Source organism: Octopus sinensis, linkage group LG25, assembly GCF_006345805.1.
Source record: "Octopus sinensis linkage group LG25, ASM634580v1, whole genome shotgun sequence".
In the NCBI taxonomy this organism is placed as follows: Eukaryota; Metazoa; Mollusca; class Cephalopoda; order Octopoda; family Octopodidae; genus Octopus; species Octopus sinensis.
In genome coordinates, this window is record NC_043021.1 from 11,919,001 (window position 1) to 11,932,876 (window position 13,876).

Here is a 13,876-nt window from a genome sequence, read left to right on the forward strand (position 1 = left end):
CCCGCTTGAATGGTGCCTTTTAAGTGCCACTGGCACTGAAGCCGGTTAGCCGTTCTGTCAATGATCACACTTGTATGGTGCTCTTCGGACCCTGCTAGCACGGACGCCAGTCATCGAATTTGATTTTGATTTCACTTGCCTCAACAGGTCTTCGCAAGCAGAGTTTTAGTGTCCAAAGAAGGAAAACATAACTTGACAAGAATAAAAGGTCTTGTATAAAAATTTTATTGGTCTTTTAAATATGATTGCTTTAAAGAAATATTGTCAAAAGAGTTAAGTCAGTTTTACATCATCTCAAACACGAGCCACCCTAACCATAGGCTGTTGTCCAATGTAATGCATTGCCAGTAAATAAATGTTGCAGGCTCAACTAGATGTGCATGTAGAAACTCACAAACAGTTCCTGTTTGCTCCTCTTTTCTCTCTCTCTCTCACCTATCTTAATTATCCAGGTAATGTAGTTTTTTGTCTTACCATTTCATTTTGTTCTTCTTCATGTACAAGTACATGTGTATTCATCATTATTTTATTTGATTTTAGAAAAAGTGAAGCATGTCTTTGATAATTCCGGAGTATATTGAATTTATATTTTGTGCATGACTTTTGGCCCATCCTATATATATATATATATATATATATATATATATATATATATATTCTTCTTGGAGTGATGGACTTTTTTAGGCAGAATCCTCATTCTGCTTCTTATTAGCAAATGATCTGCGTCACAATCTGCACTGTGGTAACAACTGGTCAGTTGAACAGAATTCAGAAAGGATCTTCATGTAATGATGAGATCCAACTGATGTCAGTGGTGAGATCTTGGATGTCTCCAAGATGCCTTGTGGGATGGCTTGTTGGCAAAGAATGTGTTGGTGATGCACAGGTTATGGTATGTGCAAAATTCAAGTAGTCTCTGACCATTGTCATTCATATTGCCAGTACCAAAGTGTCCAACACAAATGGGCCATGAATCATGGTCAGATTCCACGCGAGTGTTAAAATCTCCTAGAAGGTAGATGTTTTCATTGGTTGGTATATTTCTAATGACACAGTTGAGATCTTTGTAGAACTGGTCCTTGGTCTCCTCTGAGCTGTAGACAGTGGGAGCATAGATGCTCAGTAGATGTATTGAGCCAGAAGAGGTCGAGAAGCGCAGTGAGAGGATACTATGACATTACAACCAGCCAGGCAAAGTCTTCGCTACATTTGCAGCACCTGCCAGAGGGAGTGTTTGTTCAGGATAGGACTCCACAGCCACAGCAGGAGATGTATTAGGACATGAAATGTAAAAGCCAGACTAGATTATTTTATGCGCAACTCCATTGTCTCCCGAGACAAAAAGGATGCCAACAAAATATATATATATATATATACATATAAATATATTTTGGGTGGATGCATAATTAATGATGGTTTTTTTAATTCTAAATTTATTCAAAAATAAAACAGTTGTCAATTATGCATCAACCCAATGTGTATGTCTGTGTGTGTGCGCGCGTGTGTATGTTTTCTGAGTTCAAAATACATATATGGTGTCAACTATGCTTTTAATCCTTCTGTGGGGGTTGATTTCATTAATTATGTAGTTTCCACCAAAATTTTGTCACCTTGTGTCAGTAATCCTTGCTGTTTTTAGTTTTGTCCTCAATTGTAGACGAACAAAATATTGAAGTACCATGTCTTTGGTAAGATTCAAAACACATTACTCACAGCCAACACAAATGTCTATTAGTAAATTTCAAAAATGGTTTACCTCGGATCTTCCAATTGTAAATCTCCAAGCTTGGGATTTTAACCAGTATGAATTCGTTTATGTCTAGATAAATTATTATTTCTGGCAAACATTTTGCCACAAATTTCACAGCGAAATGGTTTCTCTCCAGTATGGATAAACATGTGACTGGACAAATGGCATTTGACAGAGAAATTTTTGCCACAAATTTCACATTGATATGGTTTCTCTCCCGTGTGAATTCGTATATGGTTGAGCAAATGGCTATTCACTGAGAAGTTTTTACCACAAATTTCACAGTGGTATGGTTTTTCCCCGGTGTGAATACGAATGTGACTCTCCAAGTGATTACGGACAGAAAATGTCTTACCGCAAATCTGGCATTTATACGGTTTTTCTCCCGTGTGGGTGCGTCTATGTTGAAACAGGGTGGTGTTCCGCGAGAAGGATTTACCACAAATTTCGCAACGATATGGTCTCTTCCCTGTGTGGATCCATTTATGTCGATACAAATGACTATTCACCGAGAAGGCTTTACCGCAAACTTCGCAGCTGTATGGCTTTTCCCCTGTGTGAACTCGCTTGTGGTCAGCCAATGTACTATTGCGAGAGAAAGTTTTATCGCAAATATCGCAAGCATACGGCCTCTCCCCAGTATGCACGCGTCGATGAGTCAATAAATGACTGTTCTGAGAGAAACGTCTGTCACATATTTCACAATGGTAAGGCCTCACTCCTGTATGAGTCCGTTCGTGACTTGCCAAATGACTGCTCAATGCGAAAGATTCCCCACAATATTCACATTGGTGTGGTTTTTCACCCGTATGTATTCGCTTGTGACGATACAAGCCACTGCTTACCGAGTAAGTTTTCCCACACAAGTCACAGTGATATGGTTTTTCATCAGAGTGGATTTCTCTGTGGTGTTCCAAGTTGGTGTTTTGAGAGAAAGTTTCACCACAAATGTCACACTGATGTTGTGTGTTAACTTTGGCAGATGTCTTCTCTTTAACTGATGCACTATTTTGAGAAAATGACTCGTTGCAAATCTCACAATCTGAGTTTTTCTCGTCTGTATGTACACACTGTGGGATAGATGACTTAAAACACTCCATAGCGTTTACAAAACAGTCACTTGTAGAATATTTAGGAAAAAAGTAAAATGTTTACTGACATGTCACTAGATATGAAGCCTTGTATGCATGTATGTATGTGTGTGTATATATATACTGCGTGTGTATCGTTGGCGATTTTCTTTCTCCGTCTTCCCTTCCTTGGATCTTTCCTTTTTCTATGTTTCTGATGAAGAGCTCTGCTCGAAACGTTAGATCCTCCTTCTTTCTTTCCTCTAGTCCATTCAGCTGGTAAAAATGAGTATTCCTGCAACAAACTGGTGTCCCATTCAGTGGGGGAATATAAGAACCAAAGAAATAAAGAAACTGGCCCTAGGAATCTATATAACTCAGAAAAGAGCTTTATCTTTGTTTTACAAGAGATAATGTTTCCAAAAGTGACAAATCAATACTATATAATTTACTAAGGAATTCTCACCATGCAACTAAGACGAAAGTCTTAAAAAAAGTGTTCTTTTATTGTTTGCCAAATGCATTCCAATATGTCTTCATTAGAATTACATTTTCTTTTTCACTGCTGGTTTTCAACACAGTCATAGAATTTTTCATCTTGAGGAAAAGGTTTCCTGTAAAGAAAAAAAATGTCAATTTGTAGTTTTAACTCTTTAGCATTCGGATTAATTTATCATACGCAATGCTTATTCATCCACATTTTTTTAAAAACTGATCATGTATTACCTCAGATTTTGAAGATGTGATCATTTATTTTTAGAATGACATTGTAGGGGAAGTGAGAGAGGCTGGATCTAGCCAGTTTGAACATAAAACATAAAACAGGTAGAACATTTGGGCCCAGATATAGCTGATTTAAAAGCTAAAGGGTTAAATTGTGGTCAAGGTAACATACATATATATATATATATATATATATATATATATATATATGATATAAAACTGAGGATGTGTGTAAACTCACAGAACTCCTGAAGTTCACAACTGATTTTCTCCAAACTGGGAACATAATTTACTTATGTTCCAGAGATGGTTTTAGACTCTTGAAATATTTCACATAAGTAAGGAGGCTCTTGGGGGCAGAAAACTCCCTTTCCTGGGGTACATACAGCTGTCCGTATGGTCCACACATTGCTTTTGTTCAAACTGGAAAAACAGCTACTGAAATTCTACAAGTAGGTTGTATTAAATGGATGAACCAATGGAGACTTCAAACTGCATTGTCTAAGTGGTAGCAATAATAGCCTGTTGCCATAGTAACATAGGTAGCAATTTGTTTGAATAAAACCCATTTGGAACGCACTATGTTTATTATGAAAAATATGCTAAGATATGTTGAATCCTGTGCAACTATTTTCTTTTAGCTTCAGTATCAAAGTCTTCCTTCTAAGCATAGACAAAACCCATACAAATATTCTCCAGCTATTGATTATAAAACCGAAATATCGCATGAACATTAACCCTTTTGATACCAACCCGGCTGAAACTGCTTCTGGCTCTGAGTACAAATGTCTTGTTTTCATAAGTTTTGAATTAAAATCTTCCACCATACCTTAGTCACACTTTATGTTCCTAACACCAGCTTAATGATAAAGTTATTTTACAAAATTCTTTGTTATATCTAAAATAATTGAGAGAAACACAGAGCATCCCAAAATAAATACAGTATCGAAAGGGTTAACCTACTAATTTATGGTGTCTAAGACCCAATCACATTAGTTAGAGACCATGTCCTTAATGTGGCCTTGCATGCAAAGTTGTTTCTGTTCGGGAGCTGAGTTGTTTTCACTGGTCGCACGCTGTTTACACGAAGGAGTGCATATTTGAGCCACGACTATTGATTCCCAACCGAAATACGTATTTCTTTATTACCCACAAGGGCCAAACACAGAGGGAACAAACAAGGACAGAAAAACGGATTAAGTCGATTACATCGGCCCCAGTGCGTAACTGGTACTTAATTTAACAACCCTCAAAGGATGAAAGACAAAGTCGACCTCGGTGGAATTTGAACTCAGAATGTAGCGGCAGACGAAATACCGCTAAGCATTTCACCCGGCGTGCTAACGATTCTGCCAGCTTCGCATGACAGTGTTGTTTTCAAGTGCTTCCTTGCCAATCCATCCTACTTACCACGTCATTCCTTTCATGCAGATTTCTCTCATGCCCACAGGCTTAATTCATAACATAGATGTAGCTCCTATGTCTGCTGATTGTTCAGTATGGTAGCGGCAGTGCCAACAGCTACAAAGGAGAGTATATCCACTGAGAGCTTTTTGGTGCGTTCAAAAATCACATACCCCCCCACCACCCCACCTTTCCATGGTAAGGTAGGGCCTGGAATATTTCAAACAGATGCATGACATGTCCCTTAGTTGAATTAGCCCTTTATTTACTCCACAAATGTTTTGTCGTCAATGCTGCACTTCTCTGCATCATGTTTCAAGTTAACCGTACGGTATATACAAACTATAATAGGCACAGGAGTGGCTGTGTGGTAAGTAGCTCGTTTATCAACCACATGGTTCCGGGTTCAGTCTCACTGCGTGGCACCTTGGGCAAGTGTCTTCTACTATAGCCTCGGGCCAACCAAAGCCTTGTGAGTGGATTTGGTAGACAGAAACTGAAAGAAGCCCGTCGTATATATGTATATATATGTGTGTGTGTGTTTGTGTGTCTGTGTTTGTCCCCCTAGCATTGCTTGACAACCGATGCTGATGTGTTTATGTCCCCGTTACTTAGCGGTTCGGCAAAAGAGACCAATAGAATAAGTACTGGGCTTACAAAAGAATAAGTCCCGGGGTCGAGTTGCTCGATTAAAGGCGGTGCTCCAGCATGGCCGCAGTCAAATGACTGAAACAAGTAAAAAAAGAGAGAGAGATACCATTTAAATCCCGTGTGTGTGTAAAAGAAGTTTTTCATGCACAGTTTGTGTTAGACCATGCCTTTCTTTTGCTGGGCTCAAATCTCATTTGTAAACACATGATTGGTTATATAAAGGCTGGCTGCCACTCCTTTTTCTACTCAACAAATTAAATAAATTGTTTTGCGTTTTTCTTACTCCTATTATTGTGGAGTTGGAAGCCCACTCTTAATTTATTGAGTAGAAAACAGGTGTGGTAGCCAGCCATTTTAAAAAGCAATCTAAATTCCAATAAGGGGAATAGTAGTATGACCTAGTTCCTCATACTACAACTTGTCATTGTCCACTGTGGTCACAGCTATTTTTAGAAAAGAATCCAAAAAAACACACATGGTCACATACACAAACACACAAACGAATGCTGCTATTTCAGTTGGTAAGCAACTCTCCATCCATTAGGATGCAGATGAATATTTGTCAATTTTTTACCCTGAAGAGATTTTTACCTTTTAAATGCATCATGCAGTATTAATTGCAAAATATGAAATAATTACAGAGGTATCAAGCTGTTGGATCAGGTAATGAAAGTCATGGAGAGGGTCATAGCCCAACTAATTAGGGAGAGAGTCAGTTTGGATGGGACGCAGTTAGGTTTTGTGTCAGGGAAAAGCACCACTGATGCTATATTTCTGGTAAGACAGCTGCAGGAGAAATACTTAGCCAAAGATAAGCCCTGTACCTCGCTTTCGTTGACATGGAGAAAGCCTTTGACAAAGTCCCCCGATCCCTTATCTGGTGGTCAATGAGGAAACTAGGGATAGATGAATGGTCAGTGAGAGCTGTGCAAGCCATGTACAGGGATGCTGTCAGTAAGGTGAGGGTTGGCAATGAGTACACTGAAGAATTCAGGGTAGAGGTAGAGGTCCACCAAGGTTCAGTCCTCAGCCTCCTCCTATTTATCATAGTCGTCCAGGCAATAATGGAGGAATTCAAGACAAGATGCTCCTCTATGCTGGTGACCTTGCTCCAATTGCTGAGTCACTATCAGAACTAGAGGAGAAGTTTCAAGTGTGGAAACAAGGATTAGAATCGAAGGGCCTTAGAGTCAACGTAGCTAAAACCAAAGTCCTAATAAGTAGTAAGGCAAGCAAACCACAAATCCTTTCAGGTAGATGGCCCTGCTCGATCTGTAGTAGAAACTCTATAAGATGTACCCAGTGTAAGCTATGGACACATAAGAGGTGCGGTAATATTAAAGGAAGGCTAACTGGGAAGATAATTTTTGCATGTGGCAGATGCTCAGGAGCAATAAACACTGAAAATGTGCAGAGAACAGCTTCTGTCACATTCCAAGAAGAAAAACTAGAAGTAGTTGATAGCTTCCGTTACCTAGGTGACCAAGTCAGTAGTGAGGGTGGGTGCTCTGAAAGTGTAGCTGCTAGAATAGGAATAGCCTGGCCAAAGTTCAGAGGGCTCCTACCTCTGCTGGTGACAAAGGGCCTCTCCCTCAGAGTAAAAGGTAGACTGTATGATACATGTGTGAAAACTGCCATGCTACATGGTAGTGAAACTTGGGCTGTGACTGCTGAGGGCATGCATAAGCTTGCAAGAAATGAAGCCAGTACGCTCCGTTGGATGTGTAATGTCAGTGTGCATACTCAACAGAGTGTAAGCGCCCTGAGAGAAAAGTTAGATTTAAGAAGCATCAGATGTGGGGTGCAAGAGAGACGACTGCGCTGGTATGGCTATGTGTTGTAAATGAATGAGGACAGCTGTGTGAAAAAGTGTCACACCCTAGCGGTTGAGGGAACCTGTGGAAGAGGTAGACCCAGAAAATCTGAGATGAGGTGGTGAAGCACAACCTTCAAACATTGGGCCTTACCGAGGCAATGACTAGTGACCAGGACCTTTGGAGATATGCTGTGCTTGAGATGACCCGACAAGCCAAGTGAGACCATAGTCTATGGCCTATGCCAGTGGGTGTAACCAGCCCATTTATTAATACCCCTCATTCATTGGACAATAAACCTTGTTTGTGAAGACCTATTGAGGCACGTCAAATCAAAATTGCTGACGACAGTACTTCTGATTGGCACTCATGCCAGTGGAACGTTAAAAGCACATCCAAACGTGGGGTGTAACTGGGCCACTTATGAGTACCACTCATTCATTGGACAATGAACTTTACTTGCGATGACCCATTTAGGTAAGTGTAAGCAAACCAAAATCACTGACGTGGCTGATGACAGTACTGCCTGATTTGCACTCATGCCAGTGGAACGTTAAAAGCACATCTGAGCATGACCGTTGCCAAGATCATGGATTGGCTCATGTGCCTGTGACACCTGAAAAGCACCATTCAAGCATGATTGTAGCCAGCGTCGCTTTACCAGCACGAGCCAGTGGCATGTAAAAAGCACCCACTACACTCTCGGAGTGGTTGGCATTAGGAAGGGCATCCAGCTGTAGAAACTTTGACAGACCAGATTCAGCCTAGTGCAGCCTCTGGCTTGCCAGTCCCCAATCAAAACGTCCAACCCATGCCAGCATGGAAAGCGGACGTTAAACAATGATGATGATGATATCAGATATCTATATAATAGAAACTGTGGGAACTAGTAGATGTACAAGTGGTACTGTTATGTTTGTTAGAAATACATGTAGATTATCATAATACAGACTGCTTCCTGCATAATTATCAGGTTGAGGAAAAAGTTTGTGCATCATGTTAAAATCATGCTTTTGTATATATTTTTGTGATGTGTGTGTTCATTCAGTTCATGTCATGTTCAGTGGTGACTTACTGTGGGTTTGTGTGTATCCAATACTTGCTCGTTAAAAATGTGCTTTGTTTCAACTAGACAATGGAAAGCCACATATTGCCAGAGAGACCAGTAACAAGATTAGAGACTTGGACAGTGTTGAAGTTCTGCCACATCCAGACTTTAGTCCAGGCGTTGCTCCATCTGGCTACGGTCTCTTCCGATCAATGCAGCACTTTATGGAAGGTCACCGATTTGAGTCATTCAATGAAGTTGAAGAAGCCTGTAAAGAATTTTTCAATTCAAAGCCAAAGGATTGATACTTTGACCAAAATCAGAAGGCTTGTAGGTCATTGGCAGAAGGTTGTAGAAAACGATGGTCTTTATTTTGAAGAATAGTTGTTGTTGTTTTTGAATAAATTCTTGCATAAAATAAAAATCATTATTTTAACATGGCACACAAACTTTTCCCTCAACCTAGTATTAAGTAAGTTCTATAATAAGTAGTATTATTAGTTACAAACTACAGAGTAAATGTAGGAGAAATAAGGATAAACTCAGAGTTATATGTAACTTGTGGAGGCGCAATGGCCCAGTGGTTAGGGCAGCGGACTCACAGTTTCAATTCCCAGAGCGGGCGTTGCATGTGTTTATTGAGTGAAAACACCTAGAGCTCCACGAGGCTCCGGCAGGGGGTTGTGGCGACCCCTGTTGTACTCTTTCGTCCCAACTTTCTCTCACTCTTTCTTCCTGTTTCTTGAGTAACGCTGGAAGGGGATGGGAGAGTTTCTGAAAAACAGAGTTTCGGATCAGACGACCCACATAAGTTGAAATTTTTCCGTTTTGATGGGAGATATTTTCCAATTTTTTTCAAGAATTCTTCAGAATGATGGGAAGCATCTTTTCACAAAAAAAAAAGAAGAAAATTTTGAAAATTTTTTTTAACCTCGTCACCCCCTACCACCCTGATCCGGACTGATTTTGACCCTTTTTTTTCACTACGCACTTACAACCCATGAGAAAAATATTTTGTTTTAAAAGAGAAATTGTTAATAATTTCAATAGAAAATGTGTAATTTGAGAGAGATCTGGCTATTGTTTCTAGCATACCCAAAGACCTTCTTCCTAGTTTCTTTTTCACTCTCACAGCTATTGAGGTTTTTCAATATTTTACTCCCCATAAACACATTTTATGGAATGATGATGCCAAAGTAATACATGGGATATAAACAAAGAAAAACAAATGGTAATTTAAATTTTTACACACACCCCAACCGAGCGAGGTCGTGTATGGGTGTGTGTGTGTAAGAAAAAAACATTTTCTAACAGAAAATTATGCTATCAAAATAAATCATCTTTTACATACCTCTTATTAAAATCAAAACCACTCTGGATAAATCCCAGCAATAATCTTCTCAGGCTCTCCAATATTTTAGAATTATATAATCAGAAACAATAGCGGACAGGGAGTGGGGCTAAGAAAAAATCATAAGTTTTCAAAGTTTTCTTTTTTTATATAGCATAAATGTGTTTTTTGGGGAAAATATTGTAAAACATCAATACATATTTGGGTGAGAGTAAAAAGAGGGTGTTATTGCGATGTGCTACAAACAATAGCTAAATCTCCCTTAAATCACACACGTTTTTTCTTCTGAAAAGATATTTTTTTAATCGAAAAGGTTTCTCCCATGTTTTGTTTTTTTAAGTGCGTAGAGGAAAAAAAAAGTTTTAATGGTTCAAATCGGTCCGGACTGGGGTGGGAGTGAAAAAAAAAAAAAATCATAAATTTTCAAAATGTCTTTCTTTTTTTTTTTTCGTGGAAAGATGCCTCCCATCATGCCGAAGACTGTGCTGATAAGTTCGAAAAAATCTCCATCAAAACAGAAATTCCAACTTATGTGGACCGTCTGATCCGAAACTTCGTTTTCCAGAAACTATCCCAACCCCGCCCCTCCCAAAAACTTTTTGCCTACAAATTTTTTTGTAATCGTAATTTACACCGTTTCAAAGGTATCTGTATAAAATTTAATTAAAAAATACCTATTTTCCTGAAAGTTAATTGGGGGGTGGGTGGAAATGTCGGGTCGTGTGAATTTTGCGAAACTCCTCTCCCGAAATCCTCGGAAATTTTTTTTTTTTTCCAACAAATCTTTACAAACACTCGATCTACAGGATCTAAGCGATAATTTGTTGAAAAGTTTTGTAAAAAAAAAAAAAAGTATCGATTTTTCTGGAAGTTATGAGACAACAAAACCCATGGGGTATACATCTGTAGTTATGTCCTTAAAAGCGGGCACGATATTCGAACTTACGAACGTAATTTAAGTTGCTTGATCTTTCCGAAATAACAACCAAATCTCCCTCAAACCGATTTCTTCTTCTTTTCTTTTCTTTTTTTTTTTTTTAGTATACATTAAATAATATAATTGGTGTTATATTATGTGTCTAGAAAAATAAACCCGGATACGCTTTGATCCAATACACCTGCATGATCATATCTCAAATAAAAATCTCGGTAAATCAAACAAATTCAACAATCTCCATTTACAAGATCAGCATCGTTACCGATGTAATTCAATATTAGCAAGAGACTTTTTTTTTGTGACCAGATGCAAAATAATACTTACGGTCGATGTAGACATTACTTTAGTCGTTACCAAACACGAGGATCACAAGTTGAACTTTGAAAGCAAGGCGTGTACGAGTCAAATAAATAAAAAAAAGAAACGGTGTAGAAAGGAATGTTGTTCCCACTGCTAATAAAAATCAACCCTAAGAAATACTTTAAAGATCAGCAAATAGTCAATGAAAGGCATACAATTACGACACTGGCTCGATCTTTGTTGGATTCAGCGACTTGTATTGCTTGGTGCGCCCGTCTCAGATTGTTGAAGAATTCTCACATACGCCCAGGGCGTAACTTTATTTAAAACTAGCAGTATCGCCCGGCGTTGCTCGGGTTTGTTTCGACCCTTTAGAATTGGAATTTTTGAAAAGTAAAAATTTTGCATTATGTAGCTTGTTATTCTCTTTGAGTGAACATTTTTCTGGTTGAAATACACCGAAAAATGACAACACTGCAGTCAAAAAATCGTAAAAAATAGGGATTTTCATAGAAAAAAAAACACCTTTTTGATGTAAATAATTTTTGGGGATCTTTTCGGTTTGAACGGCAGTCTTTTAAAAATAATCTCCACGTAACTAAACACTTTTAAACTTCGTATACTGGTAGAATGGGTTTATAAAACATCTTTTTCTCTTGGCTTTATTGAGAAAATTCTATAGTTTGTAAGATATTTGTTGTTGTTTTTTCTTCGATTTCTGCAATTTCAACCAATGAATGACGTCTATTGGGGTGAAAACATTTTGTGCCGTATGATTATGTCCCTCGTTTAAGAAACAGATTGGGTTTATTTACATTTCTAAAGAAAAAAGATACCCTTCCCCCATCCCTAACCCTAAAACTGATTGGAATGCAATAGATCGATACTAGGGTCATAATTATGGGTGACAATTTCATATGACACCGCTAGAAAAAACTGCCGTTCAAACCGAAAAGATCCATTTTTGGTCTTAACATGGTCCGATTTGAATTTTTTTCTTCTACGGAATGAAGAGCAAGCCTTCTTCTATCATACTCTCAAGTTTGGTCAACTTGCGCTGCAGGGTCTCGGAGGAGTTAGTGTTAGTTGAAGGCTACCAAACCTGTCACACACAGACAACTTCAGCTTTATATATATACTAGCAGTATCGCCCGGCGTTGCTCGGGTTTGTAAGGGAAATAACTATATAAGCATTTTTAGAGAGTTATAGCCAAAAAATAGCAAAAAATGCATTAAAAATGGAAAAAATATGATGGTAAATTTTTTTTTAAATCGTTGACTCATCGTAGACATTTTTAGAGAGTTACTTCCCTTATATAATAGCGAAAAAATGCATTAAAATGGAAAAAAAACGATGGTAATTTTTTTTTAAATCGTAGACTCATGTAGACGCTTTCTTAGCCATTTCTGTTTTGGTGTCTTCAAGCCATGAAGTCGTTGTTCTAAAAGAACACTGGTCTCCTTGACAACGCATTACGACGTTGATTTCCTTACACTCCCTTCCCCACAGGTGCAGGTGTGAGCGTGGACGCCAACTCCGCCGCCATCGACACACGAAAAATTATGCATTAAAATGGAATAAAAAATGATGTTAAATTATTTTTAAAAATCGTAGACTCATCGTAGACGCGCGCTAATATTCAGACGGGCTCGATATGAATCACGACTATAAGCTACCCGAATTTGGTTAAACTGTACCGCAAAATGTGGGAGTAGTTAGGAATCTAAATCGAAGGGGACAGACACTCACACAACTACAGTTTTATATATATAGATATACATAGCGCAGTAGTGGTGAGATATGACAGCAAAGAAAAGCATACATTCACTCTCTGCATGCAATTAGACTCGGAAAGTTCGTGAGGAACCCATTGACCCAATTTGCTGACTTTTCCGATAGCACACAGGTGTCAATGAATGGTTGAATGACCAAATCCAAGCTTCTCTGCTAGTTCCTCAACAGTTACGATGATATTTTGTTCCTGCAGGGTTTTCAGGATGTCCTTGTCGAGTTCTACAGATCTTTCAGGATGAGGCTCGTCTTCTAGGCTGTAGTTTATGGCTCGGGATTTCTGGAACCACCATTGACACTGCCTTATGCTTATTGTCCAATCCCCATATACTGCATTAATATTTCTTGTACTTTGCACACATTTATATTCTGTTATTCTTTTATATGTTTCAGCCTTGAGGTTGTGGCCATGCTGGATCATGTGTGTGTGTGTGTGTGTGTGTGTGTCTATCTGTCTGTCTGTCTGTATGTATATATGTATATGTATGTGTGTGAACAATAATATTTTCAACAGATGTGTTGCAAATGTATCTGATTGTTCTCAAGCTTCAATACTGTGTGTGTGTGTATGTGTGTGTGTATGTATGTATGTATGTATATGTATGTATGTGTGTATGTATGTATGTGTGTGTGTATGTATGTGTGTGTGTGTGTGTGTGTGTATGTATGTATGTATGTATGAGTGTATGTTTACTTTATTACTAATTACTCTCTTCCAAGAACATTTTCACTCACTCTTAGCTTCCCATACATTTTACTCATGTATCTGTCAGCGTCATAGACAGAATACTTTCACTTTAGTCTTCCTCAAATCACTCTGTCGCTATTTACTTTCATTTTATTCGTTGCCCACTGTGTGTGTGCGTTTGCGTGTGGTGTAAACCAGACTAAGAAAAGCATTTGACACACACACCAGAATGTGAGTTTTCTGTAAATTTTGCTTAATTGGAGTTTAAATTTTAAAAACTGGACCTGGCATGACGCGATGCATTGTACTCTTAAAACTGCTAGGTAAATTGTAATTGAAGAAATCCTA

At 38.5% G+C, this 13,876-nt stretch overlaps 1 protein-coding gene across 1 annotated transcript; it reads right to left on the reverse strand.

The window, feature by feature from the left end:
- Positions 1-1,424: 1,424 nt before the first annotated feature.
- Positions 1,425-11,170, reverse strand: LOC115224565 (zinc finger protein 189-like). Its single transcript, XM_029795488.2, has 2 exons — positions 11,073-11,170; positions 1,425-3,434 (listed from the first exon to the last, which is right to left on the reverse strand). The coding sequence occupies exon 2, from the start codon at positions 2,848-2,850 to the stop codon at positions 1,795-1,797; it is 1,056 nt and encodes a 351-aa protein (XP_029651348.1). The 5' UTR covers positions 2,851-3,434; positions 11,073-11,170; the 3' UTR covers positions 1,425-1,794.
- Positions 11,171-13,876: the final 2,706 nt, after the last annotated feature.